This window comes from Aedes albopictus, chromosome 1 (genome assembly GCF_035046485.1).
Source record: "Aedes albopictus strain Foshan chromosome 1, AalbF5, whole genome shotgun sequence".
Lineage (NCBI taxonomy): Eukaryota > Metazoa > Arthropoda > Insecta > Diptera > Culicidae > Aedes > Aedes albopictus.
The window spans coordinates 241,557,576-241,577,146 of NC_085136.1; the positions used below are offsets into that span (position 1 = coordinate 241,557,576).

The 19,571-nt window shown below is 38.9% G+C and overlaps 1 protein-coding gene across 2 annotated transcripts in view; it reads right to left on the reverse strand.

Moving 5' to 3' along the window:
• Nucleotides 1-415: 415 nt before the first annotated feature.
• The window catches only part of LOC109425310 (plastin-1), a 189,486-nt gene continuing 170,330 nt past the window's right edge, over nt 416-19,571 (reverse strand). For both annotated transcript variants that reach the window (XM_029860660.2, XM_062846511.1), the window contains exon 6: nt 416-3,030. In XM_029860660.2, the coding sequence (XP_029716520.2) occupies nt 2,629-3,030 (402 nt within the window). In that variant the 3' untranslated portion in view covers nt 416-2,628. The remainder of the gene's footprint in view (nt 3,031-19,571) is intronic.

Genomic DNA, 19,571 nt, shown 5'->3' on the forward strand with positions numbered 1-19,571 from the left:
TTTAACAGTTCAAACATTTCGTTCTATAGCAGGCATCGAGGCTAGCCACTCACTGTAACCCAGAATCTTCCTGTACTTTTTAGCAAAAATCTTTTAGGATTTGAACACTGACGTTGAAAGTATGAAAATATCCGTTAATATGTTCGAAACTGCTTTGTACAAAACCGGTTTGACTATTTTAGCACTGAAGTGATATTTTGTATGCCCGTTGAGATTCTTTCGAACGCGGGACATTTTTACGATTTCAGACGAACGTGGGACATTTCACAGGACATAAATTGTCGCGGGACATTTGGTCAAAATGCGGGACTGTCTGGTCACTTTAAGTAAAAATCATCGGTGACCACCTGGAAAGCGTGAGATTGCTCTAAAGCAACGGAAGGAATAGTTCGGATCAAGTAACACCTATCCATCGTATTTTTCATGATATTTATTCACTTTTTAGCCGGTTGCGGTAGATTATTTACCTACTTCATAGAGTTATGTGTACGTTACGATACGTTACGGGTTTTAGCCAATAAACTAGCTGGTATATATAATAGTTATATCTGTACCTACTGCCACCGACGAATGTCGCTTCGATTCCGCCTCGTGGGTTCGGATCCCGAAAACGACACGTTCCGTCGGCCGCTTGACCACCGCCCGCCTTAAAAATGCAATAAAACTTCAATTCCAAAATGCTCGTTACCGTTACAATTGTTAATGGTTTTTATAATTGCTGCAGCAGTGTTGGTTCAATTCACGTAACGTTTGTTTTTTATTTGTATGGTTGTGTGTATATCTAACTGCTATTATTTTGTCTTGTTAAGGTGGTGTTTTAAAATGTTGTCTTTCTGTTCGCTTGTCCCTATGCTAATCTTACTTCGAAGGTATTCTCTACGTGCTAATAGGTTACACCTATATAGATAAATTTGATTTACAAAACAGAATAGAGCAGAAAGCGATAGAGAAAACAATCATCGCAACAAATGGGAACGGCAATACGATGTATGCTATTTAGTAAAAATTTAGAGGCATTGTGACAATTTCACAGGAAAAAATCATAGCAAATCCGGTAACTTGATCAAAGAGATAGTTTTGCTTTTGACAAACGTAGTAAAGTGTTGATATAAGACGCAGAAGGATATTAGAATTCCATACTACGACCACAATATGGCGACCGTGAAATACGAAATGGCGACCGTGAAATAACTTTGATCGTTCGACGACTTCAAGTTCATAATATTGGTCTTGAAATATTACTCATCTTTGCCAAATAGTTTATTGTGAATGTTTGGAACCAAAACCAGGATACAACCGGGAATCTAAATCAGAAGTAAATGCAGCCATTATTGCAAAATCTTGAGGCCTCTTATGTTATTTTCCTATGAAATTGTCAATGATGAATGTTCTATAATCGGAAAAAGCATAACTTAAATTTGTTTTGATAAAACAATCTTTTAGTGTTTAGTACGATGTTATTGCTGGGATGGAAGCATGCGAATTCCGAACTTCTTTTAGCTGAGATATATGTAATAAATTGGATTTCTCACAATGTTCAGTGTTGTTTCAGTATATTTTGATGATATTCATAACAAGTGACGAAAATACGAGTGGACGATGCAAGGGGAGGAATCACAACACTCTCACACACGAATCCAACGAACGAGGATTGATAACACAAACGAACAAGACCACACTACTGCCACACATGCATTAGCTTTTGATTTCCGATATACCCCACGCTTCGATTCCTGCTATAGAGAACAAATTTAGCTTAATTTTGGCACGCTGTTTGCCTAATAATTTATATACGTACGTACGCGAAAAACAAAAATCAATAGGTTACGAAGCGCAAACGACAAAACTTAAATAGTACTTCTATATAGAATAATTTTGTTTGTTTAGTACACTGCGAAAAATAAATCAACAAATATTTGCTCCACAGCAAAAAGCGACAGGAATTTATGTTAATGTTTAGTAGAATTTTGTTGAATATTGTTAAAAGTATAATACATGTGATTTGTAAGAGTAGCGTAAGATAATGCTTTATATATAAATACACAATAGTTAGCAAAATAAACTTCCGTAAAGGGGATTACAGATGGTGAAGAGGTCAAATATTTATATGACAATGTTTCCTTCTCAAGAAAACGTATTTATAACAAACAGAATTCATTGGCGATTTTTGATCAGTGCACCCGTTACACTTGTCAGAACCTTCAAGGGTAGAGACTGATATTGGCACCGTCAACCTTCGATACACATTCAGTTTATATGTGACAATAATGGCCACCATTTTGCAAAGTGCCATTTGGCAAAGTGAGAGCTTTCTATGCTATGGCAAACAGCATACTGCCAAATGGCACTTATGACAAATAATTTTACCCAATTTTACGGTGTACTCTCTGTATACATATGGGTTGACGTAGACAACGATGAGCCCCTTCAAAATGAACAAAAAATTTGCTGTAGAAAATAAATCCCATCTAAAAACTAAAACAACATAGCTTATGGTCCTAACTACAACCCTGCCCCCTTGTCGGTATGAATCCCCATCCGCCCCGTCATCCTCTACACATGTATTGTGACTAATATTGCGAAATTCGCAAAAACCTACTTAACTCCACTCGCCGCCGATCAATCCGCTCAATCGGCAAACTCGTCCACTTCAACCACCGTCGTCGTCGTTGTCGCCGGAACCGCTTCCGTTTCGTCCTCGATTGCACCGTTTCCGTTCGTGGTCACCACTACTCCATTACTGTCCCCGCCACCGTTGGTAACGACCGGCGCCGTCGCTACCGGTTCCACCACTTCCACCTTGATGACCGGTTCCGGTGCCGTAACAGCAGCCGCTACCACCACCGGAGTGACCGTGGTTCCATTCTTGGCACTGTCCATGTTCGGCACGTAGTCCATGGCCATCAGGCACGCGAACACGGTCATGATCATCTTCGGTTTCACCTCGGCAATGTCCTCCGGTAGGGCGTACACTCGGGCGCCAATCTTGCGGGCCATCGAGACGGCGTACTTGGCGTTCTCGAGGTTTTCCTGGAACGACAATAATGATAAAGAGGAAATGTTAATGATTGCGGATTTTAACGCAATAGATCGCATTGTTTCTATCTAGCGTCTGAATAATATATGCTCCTCTACCGGAAGCTGTACCTAAGGTGGCAGCCCTATCACGACAGGGGACCTTAGGTCGACAACCTTGTTCCCGAAATCTAATATAACTGTTCGAGAAACCCAGAGAGATAGAAAGAGATCTTGGAAGTGATTCAACAGAAACAGCTTTTAACATGAAACAACGGACATGAATTGGGACATGGCATGTTTTAACGCTAGCTTAGCCAGGCAAGTTGACACAATTTGCCAACGAGGCAAGGTGCATGAAGCTTGAATTCTTAGGACTAGGCCGTTGGCCCAGGTTTGGAGACCACAAGCTACCGACGGGACAGCTATTCAGGCTTATTCTTCTCGGCGTGTGAGGTGAGAAGCGTCAAATCAGGTGACAAAAGTCGACTCGATCCCATTTGATTTGCATTAGTAGTGAGACGAAACCGAGCATCTCACCTCACACGCCGCGCAGAATAAGCCTGGTTGTTATATTCCAGAAACATATATGTTTTCAATTTCATAATTTAAAAGTGACGCGTAGACTAATGCTGCTGAGCTGTAGCAGGGCAAAGAGTACTTCCACAGTCAACGGAATACCGTTGTGGATACATTTCCAAAGTGATATTAGGATAGGATATGCATAAGCAAGCATAGACAAAGGCGATAAACGCGAAGATAGGCTCCGACTGATCATCACTTTCTAATCGACGAGACCCAGCTACGTATTGTTAGGATCCAGCGGCGGGATGAAGGAAAGACTCGAAAGAGGCCACATTAAACTCACGCCGACTACACACTCAGTTTCTATTTCGCTGTTCGGTAATTTTTCACCGGAAAAATTTGGTAGAGCGAAAAAAATACCGTTGTTCGGTAAAAATCAACTATTTTACAAAAGTTCGGTGATTTGATTACCGAACAGTTTGTAATTTGATACCTACCTGTCAAATAAATTACCGTACGTACTGCAGAAACTAAAAAATGCAGTATACTGTACGAAAAATTACCGAACAGTTCGTACATCGCACCCTACATTACCGAACAATCAGTAAAGTGGTAAGAAACGTTTACGAAACGTCAAGTTGTGGCAAATGGAATTTGTAATTCCATATTTCAAAGCTCAAGTATTGTTTTATAAAGTTCCAGTTCCTTGAGGATGGTGTTACCATCGGGCAAAGCATCATATTTCTCGGATACTTTTTCAAAACGACGTATCAACATAGGATTTGCGTATATTATACGTCGTTTTGAAAAAGTATCCGAGATTTGCTGAATCGCTGGTAGTATGCATCCAAATACTGAATCTGGCCATCCTCTATTAAAATTATCAACACAATATTCCAGCGGCTAGCAGCTTCTCCAACTCCAAAACGATGAAAATTCACTTCGCATTCATACTATGTACCAGATCGAGCGGAAATTGGAGCAAAAAATGGTGAAGCTTGTTTATGCCGACATCTAGGCCGACATATACAACTTTTTCTTCAATTACCGTAAATAAAAACAAAGAAATCCTGCCCAGCATCTGTCATATTCATGGATACCGAAAAACTGTAAAAAAAATCCAATAGGAATTGAAAAACTACCGAACTCTACGGCAATTCAGGAATAAGCACTACCGGAGAAATTCGGTAATTTTTGACAGCTTTTCGAAAGCTCTATTTACCGGACGTTCGGTACCGGTTTGGATTACCGAACTGATTACCGAACGTTCAGCTGTTGAGAATTCGGAAAAAAATTACCGGATACTGTAAAACAATCTAAGTGTGTATGTCAGGTAAAAACCACTGCAAAATACAAGTTCCGTCAATGGTATTTGGCTCTTGAAAAGAAAATCAAACGCTGGTGCAGGCGAAGGATCAGAAAGCCGTTTTACAATCGCCTGAGATATGCACCTTCTCTACGATATCTCTTAGCGCCTAGAGTGAAGCAAGTATAAATCCAAGAATATCAGTGAAAAATTAAGCTGGAAAGTTTCTCAACAACTGACAAGCTGGAACGTTCGTTTGAGCATTTCGAACAACTACTCCAAGTTTAGACATCCGACCAACCATTAGCATTGAGGCATCATAATTCGCCAAGGGTGCGACGCATTACCCACGTTTACTTGGAGGCCTCATTCGTATTCCCTATTGAGTATATAATATGTCACTGCGACCAATTTTTAGATCCAAACAACGTTCCGGTTTTTATGACGCATTTTTATGCAAAATTGATAGCGTCATAAAATTCTATGTGCCATTATCTTTCTTCAGACTTTGTTACGCACCTGCATGTTAGGACGTTATGTCATGGAAAAATGCATCATCATGAACTGATACTGTATTGCCTCGGACGTTGTGATACTGCGGTGTCCAACTAGGCTCTCAGCGTTGATTGTATAGTGACCCACCTTAATTTTGATGAATCACCTTAATTTTGTGCACTATTTATGAATCACCATGTTGATCAAATGAGTGATCCATAAACTGTGGTCATTAGTATGGGACAAATATCAAATCCTCGCTCCAGTCGACTTTTTAGATACCATTTAGGTCCCATATGAACTGTGCAAAATTTCAGCGCAATCGGTGAAACTATAATTTAGCGCAAGCGGTTCAAAGTTTTCATAGGATTTACTATGGGAAAAGTTACACTTTCAGATAAAAAATCCCAGAGGTCGTCCCTTGTCTCCTTAATTCAAATCGATCAATGTTTCTTGTAGAAAAATCAATTATTAAACTTTCATTCGAAGACCGCAAAACAATTGGATGCTTGTGGAAAAAGTTATTGATTTATTACCGATTAATGATCTAATGAACGGCTTTTTGTTTTGTTTTATTAGCAGCACTGTAGCTGCTGCCTTGGTAGCTGCTGTTTCTGGGGGTGGTGATGCCTCCCGCCACCCCATGCAACAACGGCAGCAGCAGTGCTGCTGATAAAACAAAACAAAAAGCCGTTCGTTGGATCACTAATCGGTAATAAATCAATAACTTTTTCCACAAGCATCCAAATGTTTTGCGGTCTTCGTAGGAAAGTTTCATAATTGATTTTTCTACAAGAAACATTGATCGATTTGAATTAAGGAGACAAGGGACGACCTCTGGGATTTTTTATCTAAAAGTGTAACTTTTCCCATAGTAAATCCTATGAAAACTTTGAACCACTTGCGCTAAATTATAGTTTCACCGATTGCGCTGAAATTTTGTACAGTTCATATGGGACCTAAATGGGATCTAAAAAGTCGACTGGAGCGAGGATTTATTTTTTCCATATAAGCGTGTGCCATACTAGTGGTCATTTTTGCCGATTCACTGTATATCAGCAGAGATACTCAAAGCTGAACCCATGTTATCAGCAAAAATTCTGCATAACTGGGCACCGCGACCTTTGCTATACAGACTGGATGCAGCATACATGGCGTCTTAGAGAAGGTTCCCAAGTAGGAAGATCTAACTGTGAGCGACAACTGACAGTGGCATGGCATTATGTTACTCTACGTTGTTCTCAAAACTATGTGTAAAAGTATTCTTAATCAGATACAGGAGAGAAGACAGACGCGATTTTCCAGCGGCAGCCGCAATGCCAAGGTGATCCCTAACCAGAAATGGACGCAAACCGGTATACTGGCGGTGTCCACAAATCGCAGAACTCCACGTGTCCTGCCTAAGAGCTAGAAGGAGGATACGAATGGTCAAACCGGCTATAGCAAACCGGTGACGAACAACGAACTCATTGCAATAGTGAAGTCGTTTCAGTTGAACAAGGCCCCGGGTTCAAACGCTCCAACAGTAGCCATTGAGGCTAGACCTGACATGTTCAGAATGGCTATGCAGATGTGCCTAGACAGAGGTTAAGACAGAGGCGAATTTCCAGAGAGATGGAAAAGGCAAAGATTGGTTGTACTGCCCAAACCCGGGAAGCCACCTGGGACCCGTCGGAATACAAGCCTATCTGGACACTGCTGGAAAACTGTAGGAACAGATCATTCTGTCGAGACTGATGACCAGACAAGGACTGGAGAGCTATTTTCAGAATAGGGTGCTAATCTATGACACCAAGGAAGGCGAGGGGAGCTACAACATCACCGCGGGAATATCTTAGGGGTCCATCCTGGGCCCGTACTATGGAACGCGGCGTATTGGGGCTCAAACTTTCACCCGGCGGTAAATCTGGCGACTTTGCTGATGATATTACCCTCGTAGACGGCGAGTCGATAGACGAAGTGGAAATGACAGCAACGCACACGATGCCAATCCAGTGGAGAACTGGATTAATTCGAGACAGTTGGCACTCGCGCACCACAAAACTGAGGTGGTGGTGGTAAACAACCGCAAATCTGAACAACATGCAGTGGTATCAACAGGCGGGTACACGATCAACTCGAAGCGCTCACTGAAGCAATTGGGGGTCATGGATCGACGATAGGCTGAAATTCGGAAGCCACATAGAATATGCCTGCAAAAGCACAAGCATAGTGATAATGGTATCAGGTATCAGAAGGCCGGCTCCAGAGGCACGTTATCCTCCTTTCGGGACATTTGTGCCATCGCCATACATACTAACCTAATCCATCATTAACCTGAGGGAGAATGGGACAAGGCACAAGGGAAAGGAATGGGAAAGGTGATGAAATAGGAAGGGGTGCCCTAGAGGAGGGAATGAACGCATAAGTGCAACGAGAGCTCAAAGCCAATACCACAACGGGGTTAATCAGTGCCCTGAAAAGGACACTGTAAAACGCATAAGCGTAAAGAGAGCCTATAGCTCATTGGAGGTAGCTTGTGACGTCATGCGACTTTCAATATAACATTGAAAGGCACATCATCGAAAGCATCCTCAATATTCAAGAAATCATCCAAGCAAAAACTACGTTTGAGCGAGCGCTTTCTTGAAAACGTATACAACTTTGTGTAAAAGAGTCACTGTGGACATCCCAAATTTGGAGGCATGTGAGTTCACATGAACAGGCTGTTAGTCAGACGAACATCACATATGTGATGATCGACAATGCGTTTCAAGCATTTCAGAAAGAACGAGGTAATCAGATAAATCTGGAACTCATGCTGGTCGCGGTAGTAGCGGTCTCCATATGGTATGGCGCCGCTGCATGATCGAATGCGCTAGTAGTGAAATGAAACGTGAAGCGACTCGAGAGTACCCACAGGCTAATATGCCTTAGGGTTGTACCACGCGCATACCGCACGGTCTCAATGGACGCGGTATGCGTGCTAGCGGGCATGATGCCCATAACACTAGTGGAGGCAGAGGATGAAGTGTGTTGAAAGGTGATGGCCAAGAATGAGAGGTGTAATGGCTCCTACAGAGCAATCTCCAGAGATGTTGGAGGGGATCATCGAGGGGCTTTTTCCGCGCCACGATCCTAATCCTTGGCCTCCTTTCATATTACAGCCAGGGACTGGGGATGGCGATGAGGAAAGGGTCACCGATATGGATCTTGCGGAGATAGAAAAGTCCCTTAGCGCAGGTAAGACCCCAGGTTCGAACGGAGTTCCAAACCTGGCCTTAAAACTAGCTATTGCAGAGGTTCCCGGGATGTTTAGGTCTGCTATGCCGAAATGTCTGGGCGAGGGAGTTTTCCCAAAGGTTTGGAAGCGGCAGATCCTGGTTCTATTGCCAAAGGCGGGGAAACCATCCGGAAACCCGTCGGCGTATAATAGAATACACATGTGGACAGAATAGATATCATGTTACTAGCGGATCCGTACCGAATCCTCCCGACAACGGGAACTGGGTGGCGTCATAGTTGATTTTCACCCTTTAACGATGTAAATAAACAAGAAAAATTTTGTAAACAATAGATCACGTTTACAAAAGATAGTCGCACTCGTTTAAACTCCACATTTTGCTCAAATCATGGTAGAAATAAATCATTTTCCTTAAAATTTCGGCTTCCTTGCACCCTTTTTCGCCATAGTGCACCAGTTATGGCTAACCCCATAAGGAATGCATGCAAATAGTGCGAAAAGGAACCCAAGTTAACAAATGTAGCCATAACTGGTACAGGGTTCCTATCATTGGCACACGCTTTAATAAATACTAAAAGTAGTTTTGGCTCCGTTTCCATATGTTTGCTGTAAAGTATGTAAACTAAGCTGTCTTTTAACTTATTGATGACATTCGTTGGTCTTCTCGTTATTTTTGTATAAATAGCTTTCCTTAGGTAGTGCCATAATTGGTACACGCACCCTATATCGTTTTTCACTACTAATACACACTTTTTCCGTGTTATTTGCTTGATTTTAACTTCAACTTTAATAAAATAACGATTTGTTTCAGCGCTGTTCAGGTAAATAAAGTTGAAATTGTAATGTAAGTCAATTAACATTCTATGTATGATAATCATAATATTTATTGTTTCAGGTAAAATCAGGTAATTGGTCAATTATATAATTAAATATATTCAAATTATATGATACTTGGGATATTGGGAGGGGTAGCCTAAGGAAGCTAAATGAACTGGTTTCTGGACAAATGTTCGTGGAGTGACCAGACTTTGTCACGAGATAACAACCATCGTGTTGTCTTCCGAAGGTCTCCAGTAAATTTAGCTTACCCTGCTACAACAAACCATCAGGTAGATCATTCTCTTCCGGTATGACTCTGCAGCCATAGGTAATCCTTGCGCTGATGGTGGGTACACAATCATCATCATCATCATCATCATCATCATCAACTCTTAAACATTTCAACCAAACGAATTTCCATTTTTTGAGAGAAGAAAGCTAGTTTCGTGCGAATTGGTCGTGTGATACCAGCAGCGGATGAGATTTCAGTCCGTCTTGGTTCGTCGCTGCTTCGCGTCGTTGTTTGTCGTTCTGTGTGTTGCAGTCGTGTGAAAGCCAAAGATCGGAGTTGTGCGGTAGCTTTGCAGCTAACGATCCAAATTAGCACTTGCTTGCCCTTGTGCTTTGTTCGACGTTGGAGACACAGACAACCAGCGATGGAGACACAAATGGGTGAGCTCGTTTCATGGTATTTTTTATTGTGAACATTCGTTGCAAAATAACATTACTTAGATAGTCGTAGACGTTTTTTTGTATTCTCTAAAACACATTTTGTATAGTCCATCACTTCAAGTAACGGCGTTGTTTTTTTTTTTTTGGCAGACTAGCTTACGTTTTGAGAAGAAACATTGACCGATCATCTGACGTGGAACAAACAAACAAAAGCGCTAAAGTGTCCATGACATGATTCAAAATTTAAAAAAATCTATTACAAAAGTCTGTCATGATTCTACGATTCTTAGGACGTGGCCGGCGTTGTTATTGAACTAACTATATGTGTAGGCCTGTCCACTTTTTCAAAAATGTTCTCTGATTCTGAAGTCCACCCTTATATTTTGATTGGCATCCAAAAAGAAGTAACTGGTCAAAATTTCAGCCAAATCCATTGAAATTAAGAGGTGCATCCAATCAATTTTGTGTTTGTCGACTATTTTCGAACTTCAAAAAATCCTAACTACAGTAAAGAGTAACTACAGTAACTACAGTAAAAAGTTAAAGGAATCGGATTCAGGAACATAGATTAATTAAGGCATAGATTGTCATAAAATGAATTCCATCACTTCGTAACATTTTAAAAAGGGTTAACCTTACGTTACATGAATATGAATAAAGAAATAAATAAAACTTGTGGAAAATAATTCTTTCGTCAGAAATAGGAAGATCAGGGTGTCGACTCAATTTTGAAAATCAAATTCCCTGACTTTCCAGTCACTTTCACTGAAAATTCCAGGTTATGTAAATCAAAGCTTAAGGCTGTCTGCTCATGAGATTAAATAAAATTTTATGAATTTTTCTGGTTTTTCTGGGAGTGCAAAAATAGAAAGAAAAAAAACACTAAACTGAACCAGATTTTTTCCCAATAGATTTAAGGGAATTGGCAGTATTTCTTCAGAATTCTTCTATTTGATACGCTGTTTTGTAAATACCGTTTAACACGTCCACCAAAAACTCCCTTATTTAGATGAAAACCCTTTCCAACACACAATTCTTTTAAAAATGCCAAAATTACAACTAGGATATTCGAAAGACATACTCCCAGAACATCATTAGGATGACATCTTGATTTAGTTTTATTAGTTAGAACTACTCTATGAGCTACTGCAGATGGCTGCAATTTTGTTGCAAATTTTGCATGTGTGTATATTTAAAGAACTCTACAATAATCCTTCAGAAAGAGATTCATCGAAAAGTTCTGCAATACTATTTCTGATACTGATGTATCAGAAATGTACTGGAAATATCTAAACGCAGTTTATAAACTTTCCTAATTTGTCAAAAAGACCTTCATGAATGTTGTAACTTTTCATGGAAATTCTCTAAGAAGTCTGCTACAATGCTGACAAACTCATTTAGATTTTTTTTTCTCGAAAATTCACCACACTTATTTTGTAGAGAGGAATTCTATCGACTGAAGGAATCTGGCAGTAATATTTTATCGGCGTAGCAGTCTCTTTAGGAAATCAAAAGCTAATTTGTTTCAATGTCCGACGATTCGATGTATTTAACACCTTTTTCAAGGATTCTAAAAGTGATTACAAGGATTACATTAACACTTATGTGGCCGGCAGGGTACCCGGGTACCTTTTTCAATTTCAAATCTCGATATTTTTATGGTTATTGAGACTAGGATGTTGGAACTCTGTTAGATCTTAGAACTCGTGAATATACATCTATTAATGGGGTTGACCGAATTTTAAAGTGAGGAGGGGCAGGGGGAGGGGCTCCTGCATTTTTTTATTACGTGGAAGGCCGACAGGGTACCCGGGTACCCACGAAATTGAAATGATCATGTTTCCGTCAATTTTTCATCGATTTTGGAAATTTTTTAGCTCATTCAACTCAGAAACTCATCATCTATCGGAAAAATATTTGGTTGGACCGATCTAATCACCGTGGTTTTCAGAAAACCCATATTTTTGGGAGCATGTCCTTATACCATATTGAAACCCACATTGTTGAGGCTAGGATATCTTAAAGTGTTTATGGTCAACCATGGCCCCACGGAAAGCGTGTTCCGAAAACACAGTTTCAAAGTCAACACGTTTTATGATTCCAGGCCGGTCAGATACAATATGCCAAAGCAATTATACGATGCTTGGTACCGAAATTGCTACTAACCTACCGAAAATCCCGTATATTGTATTGTATAAAAACATGGATCCGGAAATCCGGATTTTTCGGTACCTATGGTGATTGGACCGGTCCAACCAAATACGATCTCGATAGATAATGAGTTTCTGAGTTGAATGAGGCAAAAACTTTTAAAATCGGTGGAAAAATCCCTGAGATATGATTATTTTCATTTCGTGGGTACCCGGGTACCCTGCCGGCCTTCTACGGGTGTTTTTTTGCTGGCCACAATACGGTTAATATCGCATAGTCAAGGAAACTTACACAAATCTTACAGAAACAGTAGCAATTTTGTCAGGAGGCTCTTGTTGAGCAGTGGTCATTGAATATTTAAACATTCGAACAAATACTTCCTATAAACATTATCAAAAACATAAATCATCTATACAAGGTCACAATCTTCTAAATTATAATACCCAAGTAACCACAAGCATTATATCATAACATTAATTCAATCGTATTATAGTTTAGCTAATGCGAGATAACTTTTATTCTACACCTGTCAAGTAATAAAGCGTTTACTCTACATTATGAAAGCATTGAAGCATTAAAGGATTTTGACAGTTCGGTATAGTTCTATAGCGACGTTGTTTAATGCTTCATTGCATTACCATGTTAAAAGCTTTATGGCAATCAATAATGCAAGGATTTATTACTTTATATATGCCTTTACAAATGCTATCATCGTTGTAAACAGAAAAAAAAACTCTCAGTTGAAAAAAATCTGTAAAACATTTTTAGAAACACAACTATTCAAAAGAAAAGAAAAACAAACCCAAATTTTCATGGATTGCTGCGTAGAACTTGGATTATTATGCTCAGAAGTTGCTGTTTGAAAATTTATATTGCTTATGTTTTTTTTTTTGGTTTCTGCTTGGGGATGGTAGACAAGCTGAGGGAACAAAAATTATGTGGGGTTGAGATATTGGTTTCCTTATTTAACATAGTGCCCCGATTTCATAAAAGAAATGATAGAAGTGAGCACGTATGAAAACAATAAGAACAGAATCAACACAGACTAATTTATATCTTTATATTATCTTCGTTTGTGGAATCAATCGGTTCTGTAATCGCTTGTTTTTGAATGGATTTGGGAGAGTAAGATAACTGATGGCATTCAGACCCTAGCACAACTTTTTAGAGCTGCTGAAAACACAACTCAATAAACCACGAGCTGAGTATACTTTCCTTTATGTTGCACATTTTTCCAGGTGCAAAATACATGGTAGTCGTAGCACACCGTTAGCGCATCCGAGTTTCATCGCAGTTCAGTTCCAGCAGTCTAGGTTCAATTCCCGAAGTAGAATAAAAAACATCAGTGTGAGAGTATCGGAACAGGTATGAGAAGATAAAAATAGACAGAAAAATAAAAAAAATCCTTTTTTTCTTTTGTTGACATGATGCCTTAAGTATGCATTCCATACTATTTCATTGCATTAGCTATATGGTACAAGCATTTTATATGCTTTAGCAATCGCCACAGTAAAGCTTGCTTTAAATCAACAATAGTAGCGCCACTTTCGACTTTAAACCTACTTTAATGGTACCTATATGACAAAACAACTTTATATCGCATGTCATATAATATACTATAAAGCGAAATTAATGCTCTATATCCAGCGTCATGGTTACTTGGGTAGTTACCGGCACAAAACACTTAATTTAAACACTTATTACAATATTATCGTTTCTTCGTCGCAAAAATTGTTTATCCAACTGTCGTTTCGGTCCTATTTTTACTAACTAATGTTGCATGCAAGTACGTTCTCAAGTTTGGGTATTGATTGTCGGGTCACGATCTTCTTCTGGTGGGTCATGTTGTATTTTGTATTCTGTCTGTGTTGTTGTGTTCTCTTCTTTGTTGTAGCACACCAGCATATTGTGAAGATAGATAGTCAACATCTGATCGTTTGTTTACCGTATGATCAGTGTTGACTATGTGACATACTTCTAAAATAGGAAGCGCAGAGGATCGTCGATGTTGATCAACAATTTTTGTCCGGTCGAATGCAAACTGATGCTCTTCCTCCAGGCAGTGTTGAAGTAGAGCAATTTTCTCTTTCAAACGAAGGAGCTCATATGTTGTGGTTGGGCTCTCGGGATCGCGCTCTAACATTTTGTTCATTTTGTTTACATCAGATTGATGGTTGGAAAGACGCTTTTTTAAAGTGGTTGTAGTGAGCCCAACGTAGCTTGCATCACAGCTGTTACATGGAATCCTGTAGATGATGTTAGTTTTCAGGGAAGGTGGGATGACGTCTTTGGTGTTGGTGAAGAATGATCCGACTGTTCGTTCATTCCGGGTTGCCAGAACGACATCCGGATAATCCTTTTTGAACATTTTCTTCAAACGATTTGTCAAATGTTCAACGTGTACCATTGGTTTATATGATACATCGGCTGTGGGTACTTCTGACACTTCACGATGTCGGTTCCTGCGGTTGATCAACCTTTGGCGAAGGGATCTTGGGTAGTGAATGATCCCTAATTGCTTGTCGATGATATTATCTACTGCTTGATCGGTCAGGTTAGTGCTCAACTTCCGTACTCGCTTTATGAAATTGTTGGCCATATTCATTTTCATGTGTAGAGGATGGTTTGATAGGAAGTCCAGGAACCGCCCGGATGCCATTGGTTTAGCATACCATTCGGTTGCCACAGTTTGGTTCTCATGACGCTCTAATACCATATCCAAAAACGGAAGGCGTCCATTCTGTTCAATCTCGCAAGTGAACTGAATGTGTGGATCGAACTGGTTGAAAATTTCAAGAAGCTCGCCTATTTTGTCCGCTGGTATTGCAAGAAAAAGGTCATGCATTATGTCCCATACTTTTAAAAGCTCCATCAAGCGCTTTCGAAAAGTCTTACGGATTTTCTTGCTAAACATTCTGATGTCTCTAAATATTGATGGAAAATCTGTTGAATCCTAATATAAGATTACAGGATGTCAAGCAGGTTATGTTTCGAAATTCTTCCACTAGGAATTGCAAAATGAATTCCCCTTGAAGGACTTTTAGAAGATTTATATTCCTGTCTTCGTTACATAGTTATCATTTTGAAATAACTTACGAAACATACGAGTAATCTGCGGAAACATGTCATTTGAATCCTGTAAGAAAAATTCATCAAAAATCCCGCCAAGAATCTTGCAGATAAAATATTCCTTATAGACTTCCTATAAAACCATCAAGAAACTGAATCATAGTTTTCCACAAGGCCATTGATATACCAATAGATCAAGGGTCGAGGAAATTGCATTTTTTTTTTTTGCAAGAGAAGACTATTCCAAGGATCTGGGTAAAATATTTTAGATTTTTTTCAGGGTTTAGATATCAGCATGAGTTAAAAATGCATTAAAAAGCTGTGAAGTAACTTCAGTATCCAGTTCTCTAGTGTATAAGGCTTTGATTGCCTCCAGTTGTGCTTAAAGAACACTAAGTTGAAGAGGCAGCCAAGTCCTTCTGAAAGCGTAGATCTAGAATGAATCAGATAAAGTACTGCACAAACATAATATTCCCGAGATTATTACTAAAGGATAATAAAAATCATCATTGGGCATCTGGGCATCTCAAAACTGAACTCGCCAATAAATTTATTAGAAACCCATCAAAATGCAAGTATGAGGCATTTCAGAACGATATCACCAAAGAATCGGTCGAAAATTCACCAAACATTACATTTAGTACAGTGTGATGTACTTTTAATTTCTAGCTTTTTTGCTAGTTTTAAACCGGACTTGTAATGTTTACATGAAATAAGTCTTCATGATAAAATTCAGAACAGCATTGTGTTAACTGAATACTACACAACTTAGGATGAAGTTCATATATTGATGTTATCGTAAATCAGAATCATGGATGTAACAGTTTAAAGAAACAATTTAGCCAGTTTTTCAAATTCCATAACTGTAGGAATATGTATGACTAAGATACATCGCGTTTTATGATTATCGTGAAAAAAATTCCCTGACCATCAACAAAATTCCCTGACTTTCCCTGATTTTCCAGGTCCAAAAATAAATTCCCTGACTTTCCCTGACTTTCCAGGTTTTTCCAGGTAGTCGACACCCTGAAGATATACTTGGTTGCTACAAGTTCTCCGAACAACGTTTGCCAATAAAATTAAAGGAAACATATACCATCAGGGTACCAGAATCCGCTCATCTAAGGCCAGTTTTGCAGAAAAACATCATCTGTTAAATGACTGGTAAGCCAATTTGTAATGTTTTTGCATTTTAAGTTAGTTTAATCTAAGTACAATCAGATACAAAACAAGACTTATGTAGAACTTTTCATAAAAGTATGATTTTATTACAATTTGTGGTCCTAATTCCGCTCACGGACAAAAGTATGCCATCTTTTAAATAGACTTTTGCGGAAAAGTGAATTATTTTTGCAACTCTATGTTTATACAATTATTATTTCCTGTTCAACGGGAGTGTATAATAGTGATTGAATACACTGTGTACTAAAATCGACAGTTTTTACAATTTTCACTTTTTTTTTTGCGTGAGCGGCTATTGGAACACATAAAATTTCCTACAGCTTTTTTGGGTCTAATAGCCGCTCAAACAATTCTACTGTTTTGTTTTTAAAATTTATGTTATTTGGTAAATATTGCTTAAAATGGCTTTGCTCTCATTTAATTTATATTGTCCAAGAATATCAGCGACGAAAAGGGGGTATTTATGCGTGGAAACTTGATTTTTGCAACAGTGAGCGGCTATTGGGTCATGAGCGGCTACTGGTACACTGACGGTATGTAATTATCACATTTGTAATAAAAAAAACCCTTATAAAGTTGATTTTTTGATAGATTTTGTTCTGAGACACCCTAATATACGTATTAAGTTGAATATTTTAAAACGGCATCATATTCTCCAACGTTTTGTGATTATTTGCTTGTTTGACATCAATGCTGTAGGAATTAAGCAAACATTATTAAAATTCGGAAAAACCGAAGACGTCCCAAAAACTAGCTTTTCGGGGGCAAATCACAAACCAACCACATTCATCGATTTCAGTATATTTTTTTTTGAAGTTCACTATAGTAGACATAGGCCGAAACAAATTGGTCAAAAAAGACAACAGTGAAAAATAGTAGTTCTAGGCACAGCTGTACATGCCGACAAAAACAAAGCTTTATCCAAAACAGCCTGAATTTAAATTAACTGAACAAAAATGAACTACTTCGGCGTATTATTCATTCATAGTAGTTGTTTTGTAATGAAATAACTTTATAGGTGTAAATAATGTATGAAATTCGTAAAAGTCTCATGGTGTCCATATTGCCCCGTATGCTTGGAGACGGTCATGAAAAACTAACTTTTTTCGAAACATTTTTTGAAGTGGATAAATCTTTTTTTTTTTCTTTTACACTCGTATGCAAAAGCTGCTGAATAGACTTTAAAAGAATACATGTATCAAAAAACTAAACTTTTTTGTCATCTTACCAGGTAAAATTGAAAAAAAAAACCTTAGGGTGTCCATACTGCCCCGCCTCCCCCTACCACCTTATCGTTGGCAAGAATATTTAGTCAATTAGGATGATTATGTACAAAACATGAATTTATCGGTCTGATCCAGCAGTTCAAATATTTCTTGCTAAAAAGCAAATAATGAAGCTTTCCAAAAGCTAACAACCTACTACAAATCAATACAGGTGAATGACTACACCTTTATTGATGAACTATGTATTGTGTATTTGGTTCTCAAATAACCATGATTTTTAATGTCTAGTGGATTTCACTAAGAATTTCTTAAAAGGTTTTAAGAATAAACAATAAAAAAATTATAGTATCAACCACAATTCCGCATGGGGTTAACAAACGAATTTCAAAAATATAAACCAAATATTTTCCAAAGAATTTAAAATCATCATATATTCATGCAAGGATTTCATCAGGACACTTAGAATGTTCAGTACAACTCCTACAACATGCACCAAGGAAATAAAATCTATTATCTTATTAGAATCTAAAATTATTCAGACAGCATTTAAAAAAAATATGAACCATTTCAGATTAAGTGCTTCAAATAATGTTGGTGTTGGTTGGGATAAAAAATTGCAATAATGTCTGTAGACCCACGTTCATTATAAAATTCGATGTTTTGAAAGTTATCACTGTAATTTTTTAGCTGAAAACTGTAAAACGAGTATGAGTGTTAAGGAATTTGTGACATTCGCATTTTAATTCAGCCAAATTCGCGAAAATTGCGACAATTTTTTTAGTTGCCAAATCCGCAACATTCTACAGAAGATATAAATATGACCAGTGCTGGGAATGGTAACAGTAGTTTGCTTGAATTTGATGATTGAATCGGTGCCTCTTCATATACGGGAGAATTTTTTTTGAATCAATATAGTAGGCGATCCAATAAGTTGCTACAGTAGCAGCAGCAACGCGGGAGCTCCGAATGAATTTCATTGAAACTCATGTGTCGTACTGGTGCACATTATTAATATCTTCTTCCATCATACCCGAAGCACAGCATTCCCCGTGGACACGATCCCTAAATCCCGTCCATGCCTTTCTGTAGAAATCCTCCCGTTACACCTTAAAACTATTTGAATCAAGCCCTTGGTCCTCGTAGGCCACATCCTTGATTCAGCAGGAGCAGACTATCTGGATCCACTTCTCAAGTGGACGTATGACACCGCCGCTCCACAGAACGCCGGAGTAATAGTGTGGAATCAAAGCAAATCGGCTTACGGCTCCCCCAGTTCTAAAGAATAAAGTATATTCTATGCAGTGCATATGCACGATAGATCACTGATAGAGTCAGTTGTTTTGGATTCTGATGTAAAACGCCATTCCAGAAAGCATCAGCGTGTCGACAGAGTGAAAACCCCACACCGATCGGCGTACCGCTCCCCAGAAATGTTTTCATTGGGTTACCAGCATCAACATAAAAAATCTGAAACTTGTAAATGTCATACTGTTCTGATTCCATCATTGGAAAATAATTAGCTTTGTAATTGCTTGAGAAGCCACAAGCCCATACACGCTGGTTTTAATCTGCAAGTTAGACACTTCTGTCGTGTCCAAAACGAGGAGGATTCATTTAGTGTCGTTTCTCAAGAGGTCCGCCCCGATTGCCCGTCCGATTTTGACAGTAAAAAATCTTACCATCAATCCGTCAAGGCAACGTTCCTCCAATCGTCTCGCCCCAGGAACCCGGCTGATTGATCCAGCGACGCCCAACCAGAAACCTAATCATTCCAAAGCCTTGTTCCCAAGATTGTCCTTGAATACCCCAATCCGATTAGAAAAACCCGTTAGTGACATAGCGATCTACTGTAGCGAACTACCGTAGCAACATAGGGTTTCTAATGAAA